The 15,214-nt window shown below is 46.9% G+C and overlaps 1 protein-coding gene across 3 annotated transcripts in view; it reads right to left on the reverse strand.

Moving 5' to 3' along the window:
• Window positions 1–15,214, reverse strand: part of KIF16B (kinesin family member 16B) — a 279,477-nt gene that overhangs the window by 241,386 nt on the left and 22,877 nt on the right. For all 3 annotated transcript variants that reach the window (XM_043884699.1, XM_043884697.1, XM_043884696.1), the window contains exon 2: window positions 942–1,011. In XM_043884699.1, coding sequence (XP_043740634.1) covers window positions 942–1,011 — 70 coding nt within the window. The remainder of the gene's footprint in view (window positions 1–941; window positions 1,012–15,214) is intronic.

The following is a 15,214-nucleotide window of genomic DNA, read 5'->3' on the forward strand; positions in this document are numbered from 1 at the left end:
AGGTTACAGGGCTTTGAAACTAGATTACAAAGGGTCCAGTCCCCTGAGCCATGAATTAACAGAAATCCAACCAGAGAGTGATCTGTACTTGGCCGCAGGGCAGCAGGCCTCTGAAACCCAAACCTGTGAGCTAATGACAAACCTCAGAGGAGGAGGGGGTTGGGTCCTTAGGGGCGAGATTCCTTTATTACTGATTTTACATACTTCTTTTCCCCATAAGTGGAAAGCACCCAGGATATTTTAAATACAAAAGAACTTGCCATCCTAGAAAATTCTGGGATTTTTTTCTTTTTTCTTTTTTTTTTCAGAAAAAAATTTCAGTTTTTCACATTTTTTTCATCTCCTGAGTTTTGAATAGTAATACCAGCTCCTCCTGCAAGGTTTATGAAGTTACTTTCAGTAGAAATGAAAACAGGGACTTCCCTGGTGGTCCGGGGGCTAAGATTCCACACTCCCCATGCAGGGGGCCTGGGTCCCATCCCTGGTCAGTTAACTACATCCCACATTGTACAATGAAGATCAAAGACCCCGTGTGCCACACCTGTGACCTGGCAGAGATGAATAAATAAGTAAAAATAAGTATTTCTTTAAAAATGAAAGCAAATCTGGGGTCGAAGCTTATAATAATCCACAATGAGCTCATTTCCAGGCTAAAAATCCACAACAGGATAGAGGATAAAAATGCCTGGTCTCATGTCCCCCAGCTGCAGCCTGGCTCTGCAGCTAAGGTCAACAAAACCAGAGGCAGGACAGGTGACAGGTATCACCTGTCACCCATTTGCTTCAGGGCCGAGCCCAAGCCAAGTTCAAGCTGATGTCATTAACTGAACTGAGAGAAGAAAGCTGTGGAAACAGATGTGTTGTACTCACCCACAAACCATTTAGCACTGAAACAAACCACGTAACTCACAAAACTGGAGCCAGGCCAGGTCACTACTTGCCTTTAAGTTTGTGATGGTCGTTTTGCTTTTCTCCATTTGAATAATGAATTTGGCTTCCAAGTCCTTTTCCCTGCAACACAAGTAATTCAGTATTGGTTAGGCAGGAGAGAAAAGGGTGTTTCTACAATTTTTGTTGTGTCTACTTTTTATGTACGGCGATCTGTTTTTATTCAGCATGTGAGGCACAATCTCTAACTCCTCCCAAATCCTTAGGAACATAAACATGAGGACACACAAAACAGAGGCCATTATCAAAAACTTAAGACTGAAAACGCTGTATTACTCAAACCCTGGGAGCATTTCTACATGGGAACCAAAAGGAGTATAAATGCAAGGACAGAGAGCGTGGATGGCGATCTAGGCCAGAGGGGCCCCGCCCACCCGGGACAGAGGAAAGGCACCTTACCCTCCACCCAGGACCAGCACTGGGAAGAAAGAGCAGTGAGTGCTCACAGCCAGGATGCTTCCAGAGGCAGCCAGGTCACCGCCCTCCCCCACCTTCCCTCCACATCCATCCAGAAACTGTCATTCCCAGAAAACACTGGAACAGGAGGTTAGGAGAACTCCTAAAATAAACAAGCCGACACCCACACAAGGGAGTGGGGCGTCCCTGGTAAAGGAAAGAGGAAGGTCTCTAGGTACTGCTGCGGACAGAGGCCAGGGGACGCTGAGTGGGAAACTGAAGGTGGAGAAAAGCATACATAGGATGCTACCCACGTGTATTTAAAGATAAAAAGGATAACCTATTTATCTTTCAAAAGGGCACCTAGGGAGAAAGAAGAGACAGAGAACAAAGCTAGATTTCTACAAAAACATCTTGATCTGTAAATTGTGTTTAGAATGACAAAAATAATTTACACAAAAATAAAACAATTTTTATTAAATAACCTAAAACCCAAAAGTTTTATGACCAACCTAGACAGCATATTAAAAAGCAGAGATATTAACTTTGCCAACAAAGGTCCGTCTAGTCAAGGCTATGGTTTTTCCAATGGTCATGTGTGGATATGAGAGTTGGACTGTGAAGAAAGCTGAGCGCCTAAGAATTGATGCTCTTGAACTGTGGTGTTGGAAAAGACTCTTGAGAGTCCCGTGGACTACAAGGAGATCCAACCAGTCCATCCTGAAGGAGATCAGTCCTGGGTGTTCATTGGAAGGACTGATGCTGAAGCTGAAACTGAAACTCCAATACTTTGGCCACCTCATGCGAAGAGCTGCCTCATTGGAAAAGACCCTGATGCTGGGAGGGATTGGGGGCAGGAGGAGAAGGGGATGACAGAGGATCAGATGGCTGGATGGCATCATTGACTCGATGGACATGGGCTTGGGTAAACTCCAGGAGTTGGTGATGGACAGGGAGGCCTGGCATGCTGCAATACATGGGGTCGCAAAGAGTCAGACACAATCAAGCAACTGAACTGAAAACCCAAAAGTAAGTTGAAGTAAATCAATCTGTGCGCTGCACAGTGAGAAAAGATCTCACGCTAGATTCCTTGGGCAGGAGGAATCTAGGCTAAGGAAAAACAGAACTATTAACACAAAGCAATCGTCAAGGTATTTTTAGGCATCATATTTTGGTGATAAAATAAGTGTATTTATCCTAGCATTTCTGCCTGCGTATTGAGGGATAATACATGAGTAATTATGTTGCTGCCCCTGATAACCAAGGTTTTTGATTTGAAAGGAGATACAAACATCAGATTTGTTAGAAAGAAACTGTAAGACCAAAATGGAATCACTCAAGCTAAGCCCCACCAAGACCTAATACCTAACTTAAGGCAGCTTCAGCCTCTCCCAAGAGTAAGTCTTGAACCAGTCCATCTGGAAATTCCTGGTCTAAGGTAACCTGCCTGGTAAGAACCCCTGCAGTCCCCCAGGGAAGCTGACTTGGCCAGAAATAATCCACTTTTTTTTAACTTCCTTGTCACAGCCTCCTTCTGCCCATAAAAGCCTTCCATTTTGTACAGCTCCCAGCAGGGCCTTTCTACTTGCCAGGTGGGGAGGCTGCCAGATTCATGAATCTTTGAATAAAACCAATAAGATCTTCAAATTGACTCGGTTGCATTTTTTTAAACAGATTGATGACGCAAGGTAAAAACTCCTTAGTCCTAAATCTAAACGGGAAATCTAAGATGAACTTTACCTGAAATTGAAAAGAAGTACTCCCCAGCTTTGTCCTCGGAAAAGGCCTAGTCTTATGGCCAAAGTAGTATCTAAATACCATTTTCCACTAAAGTATGCCAGGGCTCACTGGAGAAGATTCAATTCAAATATACAGGCAGACCTCAGAGATGCTGTGGGTTCCTTCCAGACCATGGCAGTAAAGCGAGTATCACAACACAATGAGTCACATTAACTTTGCTGTTCCCCAGAGCGAATCAAAATTATGTTTAAAATGTGCAATAGCATTTTGTCTAAAAAAAACAAGGTACATACCTTAATTTAGAATTACTTTATTACTAAAAACTGCTACCCATTATCTGAGCCTTTGACAAATGGCCATCTCTTTGTTGGTGGAGGGTCTTGCCTCAGTGCTGATGGCTGCTGACTAAGGCAGCTACGGCAGTTTCTTTAATATAAGACAACAGTGAAGTGCTCCTCACTGATTGACTCTTCCCTTCATGAACAATTTCTCCGTAGCATGCAATGCTGTTTGACAGTATTTAAACCAAAGGCTGATCTTCAGTCCTGGATGTTCATTGGAAGGACTGATACTGAAGCTGAAACTCCAATACTTTGGCCACCTCATGCGAAGAGTTGACTCTTTGGAAAAGAACCTGATGCTGGGAGGGATTGGGGGCAGGAGGAGAAGGGGACGACAGAGGATGAGATGGCTGGATGGCATCACCAACTTGATGGACATGAGTTTGAGTGAACTCCGGGAGCTGGTGATGGACAGGGAGGCCTGGCATGCTGCGATTCACGGGGTCGCAAAGAGTTGGACAAGACTGAGCGACTGAACTGAACTGAAACCACAGACTCAAAATCGGAGCCAATCCTCTCAAACACTGCTTTAACAATCAAATTTATGTAATATTCTAAATCCTCTGTGGTCACTTCAACAATCTTCACAGCATCTTCACCAGGAGTAGAGTCCATCTCAAGGAACCACTTTCCTTGCTCATGCATAAGAGGCAACCCCTCATCCATCAGAGTTCTTTCATGAGGTGTAGCAATTCAGTCACATCTTCAGGATCTACTGCTAAGTAGTTCTCTTGCTATTTCTACCACCTCTGCAATTACTTCCTCCACCTAAGTCTTGAACTCCTCAAAATCATCCATGGGGGCTGGAATCAACTTCTTCCAAATACCTGCTAATGCTGGTATTGTGACGTCTTCCCACGGATCATGCATGTTCTTAATGGCATCTAGAACGTTGAATCCTTTCCAGAAGGTTTTCAATTTACTTTGCTCAGATCCATTAAAGGAATCACTATCTATAGCAACTACAGCCTTATGAAATATATTTAAAGAATAAGACTTGAAGGTGGAAGTTACTCCTTGATCTGCAGAATGGATACTGTGTTAGCAGGCATGAAAACAGCAATAATCTCCATCATGGGTCACCAGGTGCATTGTCAATGAACAGAAACATTTTGAAAGCAATCTTTTTTTTTTTTTTTGAGAAGGTCTCAACAGTGGGCTTAAAATATTTAGTAAACTATGTTGTAAAGAGATGTGCTATCATCCAGGTTTTGTTGTTCCATTTACAGAGCACAGGTGGAGCAGACTGAGCATAAATTCTTAAGGGTCTTAAAATTTGCTGGAATGGTCAATGAGTAGTGGCTTTAAAGTTACCAACTGCATTACCCAGTGGCAGTCCTAAACGACACCTTCTTCCAACAGAAAGCTGTTGTGTCTACACTGACCATCTTTGTTTAGTGCAGCCACCTTCATTAACGATCTTAACTAGATCTTCTCCATCAGTTTGCACTCGGACGTCATGGAGACGGCTTCTTTCCTTAAACATCATGATCCAACTTCTGCTGCCTTCAAACTTCTCTCCCGAAGCTTCCTCACCTCTCTTGGCCTTCACGGCATGGAAGAGAATTAAGGCCTTGCACTGGATTAAGAGAATGTTGTAGCTAGTTAGATCTTCTATCCAGACCATTCAAACTTTCTCTACATCAGCAATAAAGCTGTTTCACTTTCTTATTCATACGTTCATTGGAACAGCAATTTTAATTTTCTTCAAGAACTTTTCCTTTGCATTCACAGGTAGGCTAAATGTTTGGCACAAGAGGCCTAGCTTTCGCCTATCTCGACTTTTGACATGCCTTCCCCACTAAGCGTAATCACTCCAAGCTTCTGATTTGAAATGAGACAGGCACCTCTTCCTTTCACTTGAACACTTAGAGGCCACAGTAGGATTATTAAGTGGCCATTTTCAAAATTACTGTCTCGGGGAAGAAAGAGGCCCAGACATCATATCATTTCCCGACCTGGCTTGTTCAATAACAATGACCATAACCTGCAGGGAATGTAAAGATGGAAGCAGAACCTATAGACTAAAAAAGATTTTAGAGACTCATCCACTGACTGGATCTCAATTCCTACAGAAAAACATTTTTAGAAATTATATGACATGAGGGAAATACTAACTCTCACTAGATATGTGATTATACTACGAAATTATTAAGTGTAATAATGCTATCATGTTGAGTCTTACAAGGTCTTGACCTTTTAGAGAGAGACACTGAAATATTTCAAATGAAATGATGTCTGGGACTTGTTTTCAGATAATCTAGTAGGGGGTGGAACCGGGAAGGGGTAGCACCCAGACCACCTCAGGGTGAACAGAGACAACAAATACCAGCCAGAACAATTATGCCTGAAGAGTATGCGGCAGTAAACACCATTCAGAGCTACAATGGATCCCCAGGGCCTGATTCAGCTTTTCCAGGCCAGTCTGAGGAAGGCCGGGGTTGGGTGAACAGAACACTGGCTCAGAGACAAATAAATGGAATCCCTCTTGCCGTGTGGAGCTTCCACTCCACCCTCCAGGTCTTTGGGCGACTCCACTGTGGACCCAAAAGTGACAATTGCCTCGGGGAAACCCCGTGTTCACGGAGCTGGAAAACAAATACTTATCTTCACAGCATTCAACTTCCAAAGCACGTTCTACCCACTGAGAAAGCCACAGGATTCCTTTTGTCAATGACATCCCTCCCGTTTCCACCTGGGTCATTTCTTAGTCATTCACCAATCTACTGTGTCTAGCTCTTGCACTTTAAAACCACTAATACTGTCAACAAATACCTGCCAGGAGCACAAAAACCACCCAGGGATCTGAGGACTAGTCCTTGACAGGTGCTCATATCACCGGCCAATTCTTACTCATAAAACAGGAAGAAAGAAACTTCTCTGATGGTCCACTGGTTAAGACTCCATGCTCCCAACACAAGGAGCTCGAATTTGATCCCTGGTCGGGGAACTAAGATCCCACGTGCCGCCCGTTCAGTTCAGTCGCTCAGTCGAGTCTGACTCTTTGAGACCCCATGAACCACAGCACGCCAGGCCTCCCTGTCCATCACCAACTCCCGGAGTTTACTCAGACTCATGCCCATTGAGTCGGTGATGCCATCCAGCCATCTCATCCTCTGTCGTCCCCTTCTCCTCCTGCCCCCAATCGCTCCCAGCATCAGGGTCTTTTCCAATGAGGCAGCTCTTCACATGAGGTGGCCAAAGTATTGGAGTTTCAGCTTCAGCATCAGTCCTTCCAATGAACACCCAGGACTGATCTCCTTTAGGATGGACTGATTGGATCTCCTTGCAGTCCAAGGGACTCTCAAGAGTCTTCTCCAACACCACAGTTCAAAAGCATCAATTCTTCGGTGCTCAGCTTTCTTCACAGTCCAACTCTCACATCCATACATGGCCACTGGAAAAACCATAGCCTTGACCACACGGACCTTTGTTGTCAAAGTAATGTCTCTGCTTTTTAATATGCTGTCTAGGTTGGTCATAACTTTTCTTCCAAGGAGTAAGCATCTTTTAATTTCATGGCTGCAGTCACCATCTGCAGTGATTTTGGAGCCCAAGAAAATAAAGTCTGACACTGTTTCCACTGTCTCCCCATCTATTTGCCATGTGGGCAAATAGATGGGACCAGATGCCATGATCTTAGTTTTCTGAATGTTAAGCTTTAAGCCAACTTTTTCACTCTCCTCTTTGACTGTCATCAAGAGGCTTTTTAGTTCCTCTTCACTCTCTGCCATAAGGGTGGTGTCATCTGCATATCTGAGGTTATTGATATTTCTCCCGGCAATCTTGATTCCAGCTTATGCTTCTTCCAGCCCAGCGTTTCTCATGATATACTCTGCATGTAAGTTAAATAAGCAGGGTGACAATATACAGCCTTGATGTACTCCTTTTCCTATTTGGAACCAGTCTGTTGTTCCATGTCCATTTCTAACTGTTGCTTCCTGACCTGCATACAGGTTTCTCAAGAGGCAGGTCAGGTGGTCTGGTATTCCCGTCTCCTTCAGAATTTTCCACAGTTTATCGTGATCCACACAGTCAAAGGCTTTGGCGTAGTCAATAAAGCAGAAATAGATGTTTTTCTGGAACTCTCTTGCTTTTTCGATGATCCAGTGGATGTTGGCAATTTGATCTCTGGTTCCTCTGCCTTTTCTAAAACCAGCTTGAACATCTGGAAGTTCTCGGTTCACATACTGCTGAAGCCTGGCTTGGAGAATTTTGAGCATTACTTTACGTTCCGCCAGGCATGGCCAAAAAAAAAAAAGAACAGACTTCACACTATACACAAAAGTTAGAGATGGATCATAGATCTAAATGCGAAAGATTAAAACAATAAAGGAAAAAATACTTAAATACAGTAAAATGAAATTGCAGGTCACACAGTGCCCACCACTCTTATCACTGGGAAGCCAGAGGGGAAGGAGCCCCAGGCTCAAAGCTGGGCGTCTTTGAAAGCCGCTAAGTTTAAAAGGCCCTCCCCAGGATCATTGACTCCAACCCATAGGAAGCCACAACAGTTACGTGCCCAGTTTTAAATTAACATCCACTCTATAAAGACACCAAGGAAGATAGTGACTGAATGAGCCACTTCCGAATCAAAATTGAAGATGCTCCAATAAATCAAAAAAAAAAAAAAAAATCTGAAGACACTCAGTGGGTTTCAACAGGTTTGTACAACATTGAAACAGCAGGTGGTGGGGCAGGGTGGGATGGGGTTGGGGAGGTGGCAGGCTCACTTTTCGGAGGGTCCAGAGTTTCCTCGGTTCCTCAAAGAGCTCTGTGCCCCAAAAGATGCAAACCCCAGCTCAGACCCTTCTTATTCAAGTGCAACCCAGGAACCAGGAGCCGCCAGAGGTCATCAGCAATGAGGGATCTCGGGTCCACCGCAGACCCACTGAACGGAACCTTCTTGGGACAGGAGCCCCAGGGACCCCGGTGACCACCGACACTGGAGCGCCAGGCTGGGGCGCTATCTGAACACGACAAAGTCATAACCGGCCTCACAGTTACTCTCACAAAACAAACCCTACCATGCGATCTGCTTCCTACACTGGGAAACACGCTAACTTGGTACTTCGACCTTTAAGTCTTACTTGCAAAATCGCATGACAGAACTGGAGATCACCTCGGTCAGCTGACACTGTCCTGACTCTTTGTCCTGAGTTGCACAGTGGCTTCGAACCAAGAGCAATACATGTCTAACATCATCAGATCTCAGAAGTCATCTCAGTGTCTTGACCTCCAGGCTCCCTCGTCCTTAGTACCTGGCCAAGCTTCCAGCCCTTTCAATACCCAGATGGTTTCCCAAAATCATTGTAAGGTTGCTGCCAATAGCTTGAAGTCATTTTAAGTCACAACACAGGTCATCAAGATAAATAAGGAAGCCATCTGTTCCAAAGAAAATTTCACAAATAACAATTTCCTAGATTGCTTCTTTCTTAAGCATAAAAAGTAAAATTGTAAGAAAAAGATGTATCTATCTTTACTCTGAAAGTAATCTCTAAGAACAGCACTATAAATATAAAGAAGCTAGCTAGAGATTTAGCTACAGACAGTGAATCTCAATCTAGTTACGGAAAATATGGGAAAGCTGATGTAATCTCTAGAAAGCAGTTATGATGGCTGGGGTGATTAAATGCTGAAATGAACCCCTGATGCCCTCATCCCCAGTGGATTCCAGGCGGCTCTCCGGCTTCCTCGGACTTCAGAGACAGAGGAAAGGCAGGCCTCTCTCCACCCTGCTGACCCCCCCAAGCAGGCTCCTCGTCCCCCGGAGACTGGCTGCTGCTCTGGCCTCTTCTGCACCCTCAAGGTTTCTTTTTTTTTTTTAATTTTATTTATTTATTTGGCTGCTCTGGGTCTTAGTTGTAGCATATGGGATCTAGCTCCCTGACCAGGGGTCGAACCTGGGCCTCCTGCACTGGGAGCTCAGAGTCTTAGCCACTGGACCACCAGGGAAGTCCCACCCCCAGGGTTTCTAAGTATCGTGGGTGGCTTGAGAACCCATATGACGCTCCCTCCGGCAGCCTTGCCTTCTCCCCCTCCCCCCAGCCAACAGTCCCATCTGACCTACCACCAGGCGGCCGACCGTGGTCACCTCTGCCGCCACCCCAGGTCGGCCACCAGGTCCTCCTGGGGTCTCGTTCCCTCCAGCCTGGTTCCTCCCCACTTGCTGAACACACAAAGCATCACGTGGTTCCCCGGCTTTACAGCAACTTCCGCGGGCCACAGGGTGAAGCCCGGCTCCTGGCTATACCCACGGCCTCCTGACCCAACTCAGCCTACCCATCCACACGACCCACCGCCCCCTCCTGGGCAGGGCTCGGCCTGCCCTCTGTACCTTCCCGAGCCTTCGCTGAGCCTCCGCCCAGCCCCTGGAAGGACTGCCCGACAGGTGTGCACGCCTGCACCTGGCGTGGTGGGCGCTCGTTAGACAGTTGCTGAATGTGACGGACCAGCTGGCGAGAGACCGAAGCGTGGAATGCACACCCCCCTGCAGCCTACTCCCCCCCAGGGCATCCCCCTCCTTAGCGCGGCTCTCCCCGCGGGGCTCTCATCACTTCTGCTTCCAGATTTCCCACTCAGGCCCTCGAGCGAGGCTTGTCCCAGGTCTAGCCTGACCCCCCACCCTGTGAACCTTCAAAAACCCCTTCATCCCACCCACACGGGCTTCAACCCTGATGGTGTCACCTCTCCAGCTGGTCTAGAGGGTCCCAGGGAAGCAAGAAGCCCACTTCCTCTGCACCCCGCAAACGGAGCCCCCTGCACAAGGGCAACGCCCACAAACACAGCTCACTGCTCCGTCTTCCAGTCCTTTGGCTAAAATACACGCCACACCAGGCTCGGGTCAATTTCCTCTGACATTTACGAAACATGGGAGATAAATCTTGACATTTTTCTCATGTTGAGGAAAATAAATCATCCTGAAATATTATTTGAACATTGATTTGATAATAGAGCAAAATGAACTATGTCTCTCCCTGGCCACTTTGGTGAATTGGGTTTCTCAAGCGAAAAGTCAATTATGGTTCACTCATATAAATAAGTAATTTATTTGAAAGGTCTGGAAACTAGATCATAAGATGCTACAAATGAACCCACCAGAATAATCAGACTGAGTTATAGATCAATATTGGGGGGCTGGGGAGGAGAGAAAGGAAAAGATGCAAAATATCCAATCAGAGAAAGAGATGAATTATATTAGTTGGTAGATATGAGAGTAGAGAAAACTTGTTTAAAAAAAAAAAAAAAACTAATGTTAATTCAAGTATTTTTTAAATGTTTCGAAATTATTCAGCAATTCAGACTGATTCCCCTTGTATATAGCTGATAGTGTTTGGGCATCCCATAACAGAACAGTGAGGCTGGGAGACGCTGAGATCCCCAAACTGCGTCACGAGCCTGGAAGAGTCCAGAGAGTGATTCACTCAGCCTATCTCTGAAGTGAGCTAGGATTCCCAAATTCACCTGAAAAGTTACATACTATGAACCAATACTTTAACTGCCTTCGTTTGGGGGGCAGGCAGACACTCAAGAGCAAAAAATTTTAAACTATGTTTTTAAAAAGAATGCATGAACATAACCTTTAAAATTGTGAATCACTATATTATGATATCTCTTATATGTGGAATCTAAAAAAAAAAAAAACAGTAAAAATGAACTTATTTACAAAACAGAAATAGAATAACATAGAAAACATGTAGATGCAGAAAACAATCTTACAGCTACCAGTAGGAAGGTGGGGGGGGGGGATAGATTGGAAGGCTGGGAATGACATACACACTACTATTAACATAAAATAGATAATAAGACCCTACTGTAGGGGACGCCCCCGCAGTCCAGTGGTTAAGACTCCACACTCCCAGTGCAGGGGCCTGAGTTCAGTCCCCAGTCTGAAAACTGGATCCCACAAGCTGCAACTGAGTCTGCGTGCCAAAACTGAAAGATCTCACATGCCACAATGAAGACTGAAGATCCCACATGCGGCAACAAAGACCCAGCACAGCCAAATAAATAAATATTAAAACAAAAAAAGAACCTATTGTATAGCACAGGGAATTCTCTTCAAGACCCTGTAATGACCTCTATGGAAAAAGAACCTTTTAAAAGGGGTGGATGTGTGTGTAAGTTATCCACTTTGCTGTACCGCTGAAACTAACACAACATCATTAGTCAATGACACTCCAAAAACAAAAAATTTTCAGTCGTGAATCACTATATGGTACAGGCCTCCCAGGTAGCTCACTGGTAAGGAATCCGCCTGCCAAGCAGGAGACACGGGATCAATCCCTGGGCTGGAAAAATCCCCTGGAGAAGGAAATGGCAACCCACTCCAGGATTCTAGCCTGGAGAATTCCATGGACAGAGGAGCCTGGTGGGCTGCTGTCCGTGGGGTGGCAAAGAGTCAGATACAACCTAGAGACTACACAGCATGTGGTACACCTGCAACTTATATACTACTGTATACCAACTATACTTCAATTTAAAAACAAAATACAAGTGTAAATTAATTGATATAACTAAACACAAAATAAAAAGAATGCATGACCTCCATGGGTACTACTACGGGAAGAAGTCCAAGGAACAGTGTTAAGTGGGGGCAAGAACCAAGCATATGGATGACATCCAGTTTGCAATCAAATAAGTAGATAAATAAAGCAGAGAGAATATGCACATTGATGCTTCTAGATGCACAGAACACCTCTGGACATTTGCAAAATGATAAGTGCGAAGCTGGTCGCCTCTGGAGAATAAGTGGGAGGAAGACCTCAGGGGATGAGAAAATGAACTGAAATATTTCACTGTGGGAATTATTTCAGCATGATTGGATATGACTTTATTAAAGTAAGTTTAGTTAATTAAAAGGCAAAAAGTCTCTGACCTTAGGCACCGGGTGGCTCCTCGGCACCCCGGGGTGTGTCCAGGTTCTCAAAGGGCTGGCTCACTGCCCCGGCTCTCCCGTCACAGGGGACACACCCCCCCACCACCACCCACCACCTCGATTTGCCTCTGCCACACCCCCACTCTCCGCATGTCCGCCAGGCTCCACCAGGTCAATATTCAAAACCAGACGAGATCCCGCCTTTGCAGGAAGCAGTCCTGCTCTCCAAATGCTCAAAGAGCCGTTCACTCCTCCGCCCCACCCAATGGCACTTTTACCCTTATCAGGGCAACAGACAAAACACGGGAAGCCCAATTAAACTCCAGTCTCAGATAAACAAATGTTTTAATATAACTGCATTCCAAGTATTGCCTGAGACCTATTCAGACTTCGCCTCTTCCACTTAGATGCAATTATACTCACCTCCCTCCCCCAACCCAGAGAGGGAGCAGCCTCAGTGCCCATCGCAGTAGCAGAGGCTCCATTAAGACGTGTCGCCTCGCCTGCCCATGTCAAAGCTTGAAATCAAACTCAGGGCAGGCCACTCTCCTGCAACCCTCTCTCCCAGGCTACTCCTCAGCCTTTCCAGCTGGTTCTGAGCATGCAAAGATCTTGCTGACTTATCTTAGCTGCTGTTCATAAAAATCATAAAACATTGGCTCAACTTTTGCGAAAAACCCAAGGGCTTTTCTCCTGAAAGACACACAGGAGTGGGTTTTCAGGCCATCACCCTGACTGCATCTTGGAACATGCCTCGCCACACAGCGGTTAGAGGACCGTGACCCACATCCCAGTGGGGAGCTTGCTCTGCTGGGCTGTCCACAGCGAGCCAAGGGCAGCATCCAGACTCCAATGCTGGGAGCGTCTCTGGCAAGTGAGATCCTCCGCTGGGCCGGGACCCTCACCATGGGACAGAGCTATCAGGCTGTGCTTCTTAAAATCTCCCCGGCCGCAAGAGCGTGCGATAATCCTAAAAGATGAGGCAAAGAGTCAACTGTTCCGGGCTGGGACCCCCAAGGAGCAGATGGTTTGAGGAAGCCTGGCAGGCTGGGTGTTCAAGAAGGTGTGCCCTTGGGGTCCGGCCCTGGGAGAGGACAGGGCAGCAGGACGGGCAGAGAGGGCAGTAAGCTGCGACCAGACCCAGGGGCAGTCCCGGTGACCCATGGGCTGTTCTGGAGGTGCGGGGGCCTTTCACCACCCCACACTATACAGCTAGGGACCAGGACCACCGGTTGCCTGGGAAAGGGGCCTAACCTCAAGCCCCCCAGGGGCTGATACAGAAGGCCACACAGACAGCACCCAAGCAGCCAGGCAGCCAACGCTTCACAAAGGAAGCTCTGCGCATCATGGCACAGGGTCCCCCACCCCAAGTCCTCTTAAGTCGATGCTGTGGAGGGCGCTGCTGAGTGGCAGCTTCAACCACCCCAAACCCCCAGCAGAGAGTGAGGAGCCAGGGCTGCAGGCCTTAAGGCAAGCCTCAAACCTGCTTAAACCTGCTTTCAGGCTGAGCACCGCAAAACTGATGCCTTCAAGCTGTGGTACTGGAGAAGACACTTGAGAGTCCCCTGGACTGCAAAGAGATCAAATCAGTCAATCCTAAAGGAAATTAGTTCTGAATATTCATTGGAAGGACTGATGCTGAAGCTGAAGCTCCAATACTTTGGCCACCTGATGTGAAGAACTGACTCACTGGAAAAGACCCCGATGCTGGGAAAGATTGAAGGCGGGAGGAGAAGGGGATGACAGAGGATGAGATGGTTGGATGGCATCACTGACTCAAGGGACATGAGTCTGAATATAACTCCGGGAGATGGTAAAGGACAGTGCAAGGGAGGCAAGCAGTGAGACAGGACCTCTCCAGGGGGTGGCGGGGGAGCAAGGGCTGAACCGCAGCGAGGCAGAGAGCTGGGAGGGCAGCCCAGGTAAAAGCAACAGCAGGTGCAGAGACGCTGGGGCAGGACCCAGCCAGAGGTCCGGGGAAGAGAGGGAAGGCGGGTGGGACTACAGGAGGGGAGGCGGGGAGCAAGACAGGCCAAAAAGGGGGCAGGGGCCAGATGACACCAGGAACCGACGTGGGACAGGAAGCCTCAGACACAGGGAGACAGGGATGGCAAGACGCTTCTACATTTTTAAATGATCCTGCAAGCTGCTGCTCAGACTCTGGAGCAGGAAGAGAGCGCAAGGAGACCAGTGAGGAGGCTAATACAAGCCACACAGAGACACTGGACCAGGGGCGAGAGCAAACGTGTTCAAAAGACGACACGGCCAAGCCCGGGTTCATAAGCCCCGCTGGGCAACAGAATCATCTCAAGAGCCCAACCCCGGCTTCCCAGGTGAGACTCTCCAGGATGGAGACCCGGTGTGGGGATTTAACCTCCTGCGAGACACTGATGACCAAGCTGGTTTGGGAGCCGCTGCCCTCGTTGCCCAGTGATGCCCTCCTCAACCCAGGAAAACTGGAATCCTAAAGTGTGGGGAAGCCTCACAGCTTCCGGCTCCTTCTCAGGCGCCCCCTGCTCAGTGACGCCCTCCCTTCCTCTGAATCCCCAATTCCAGGACAAAAACCCAGAGCAGGGTTGTGCCTTCCACGGTATCACTGCTGCTTCCGGCTGGGGCTTCTCTTCTGAAGTCTAGAACATCACAGAACTGAGGAACACCATTACGTGGGGAGAAAGAGCAGGTAGCAGAAGAGCGTGCAAACTCTGATGCAGTTTGCAGCAAAAAAGCAAGGAAGGAAGAGAAAATAGCATGTGCATAAACCAAGTAACTACATTCTCAATTTCCCTAAAGAAGGTCATAACTGGTAGCATTCTAAAAGCACAGGAGCAAGGTTAGTTCACTGCATATAATGGAAGCCTTACCCTGGGCATTACGCTTAATTGTGCCATGGAATCCTGATTTCAGCTGAGAA

Source organism: Cervus elaphus, chromosome 23 (genome assembly GCF_910594005.1).
Source record: "Cervus elaphus chromosome 23, mCerEla1.1, whole genome shotgun sequence".
In the NCBI taxonomy this organism is placed as follows: Eukaryota; Metazoa; Chordata; class Mammalia; order Artiodactyla; family Cervidae; genus Cervus; species Cervus elaphus.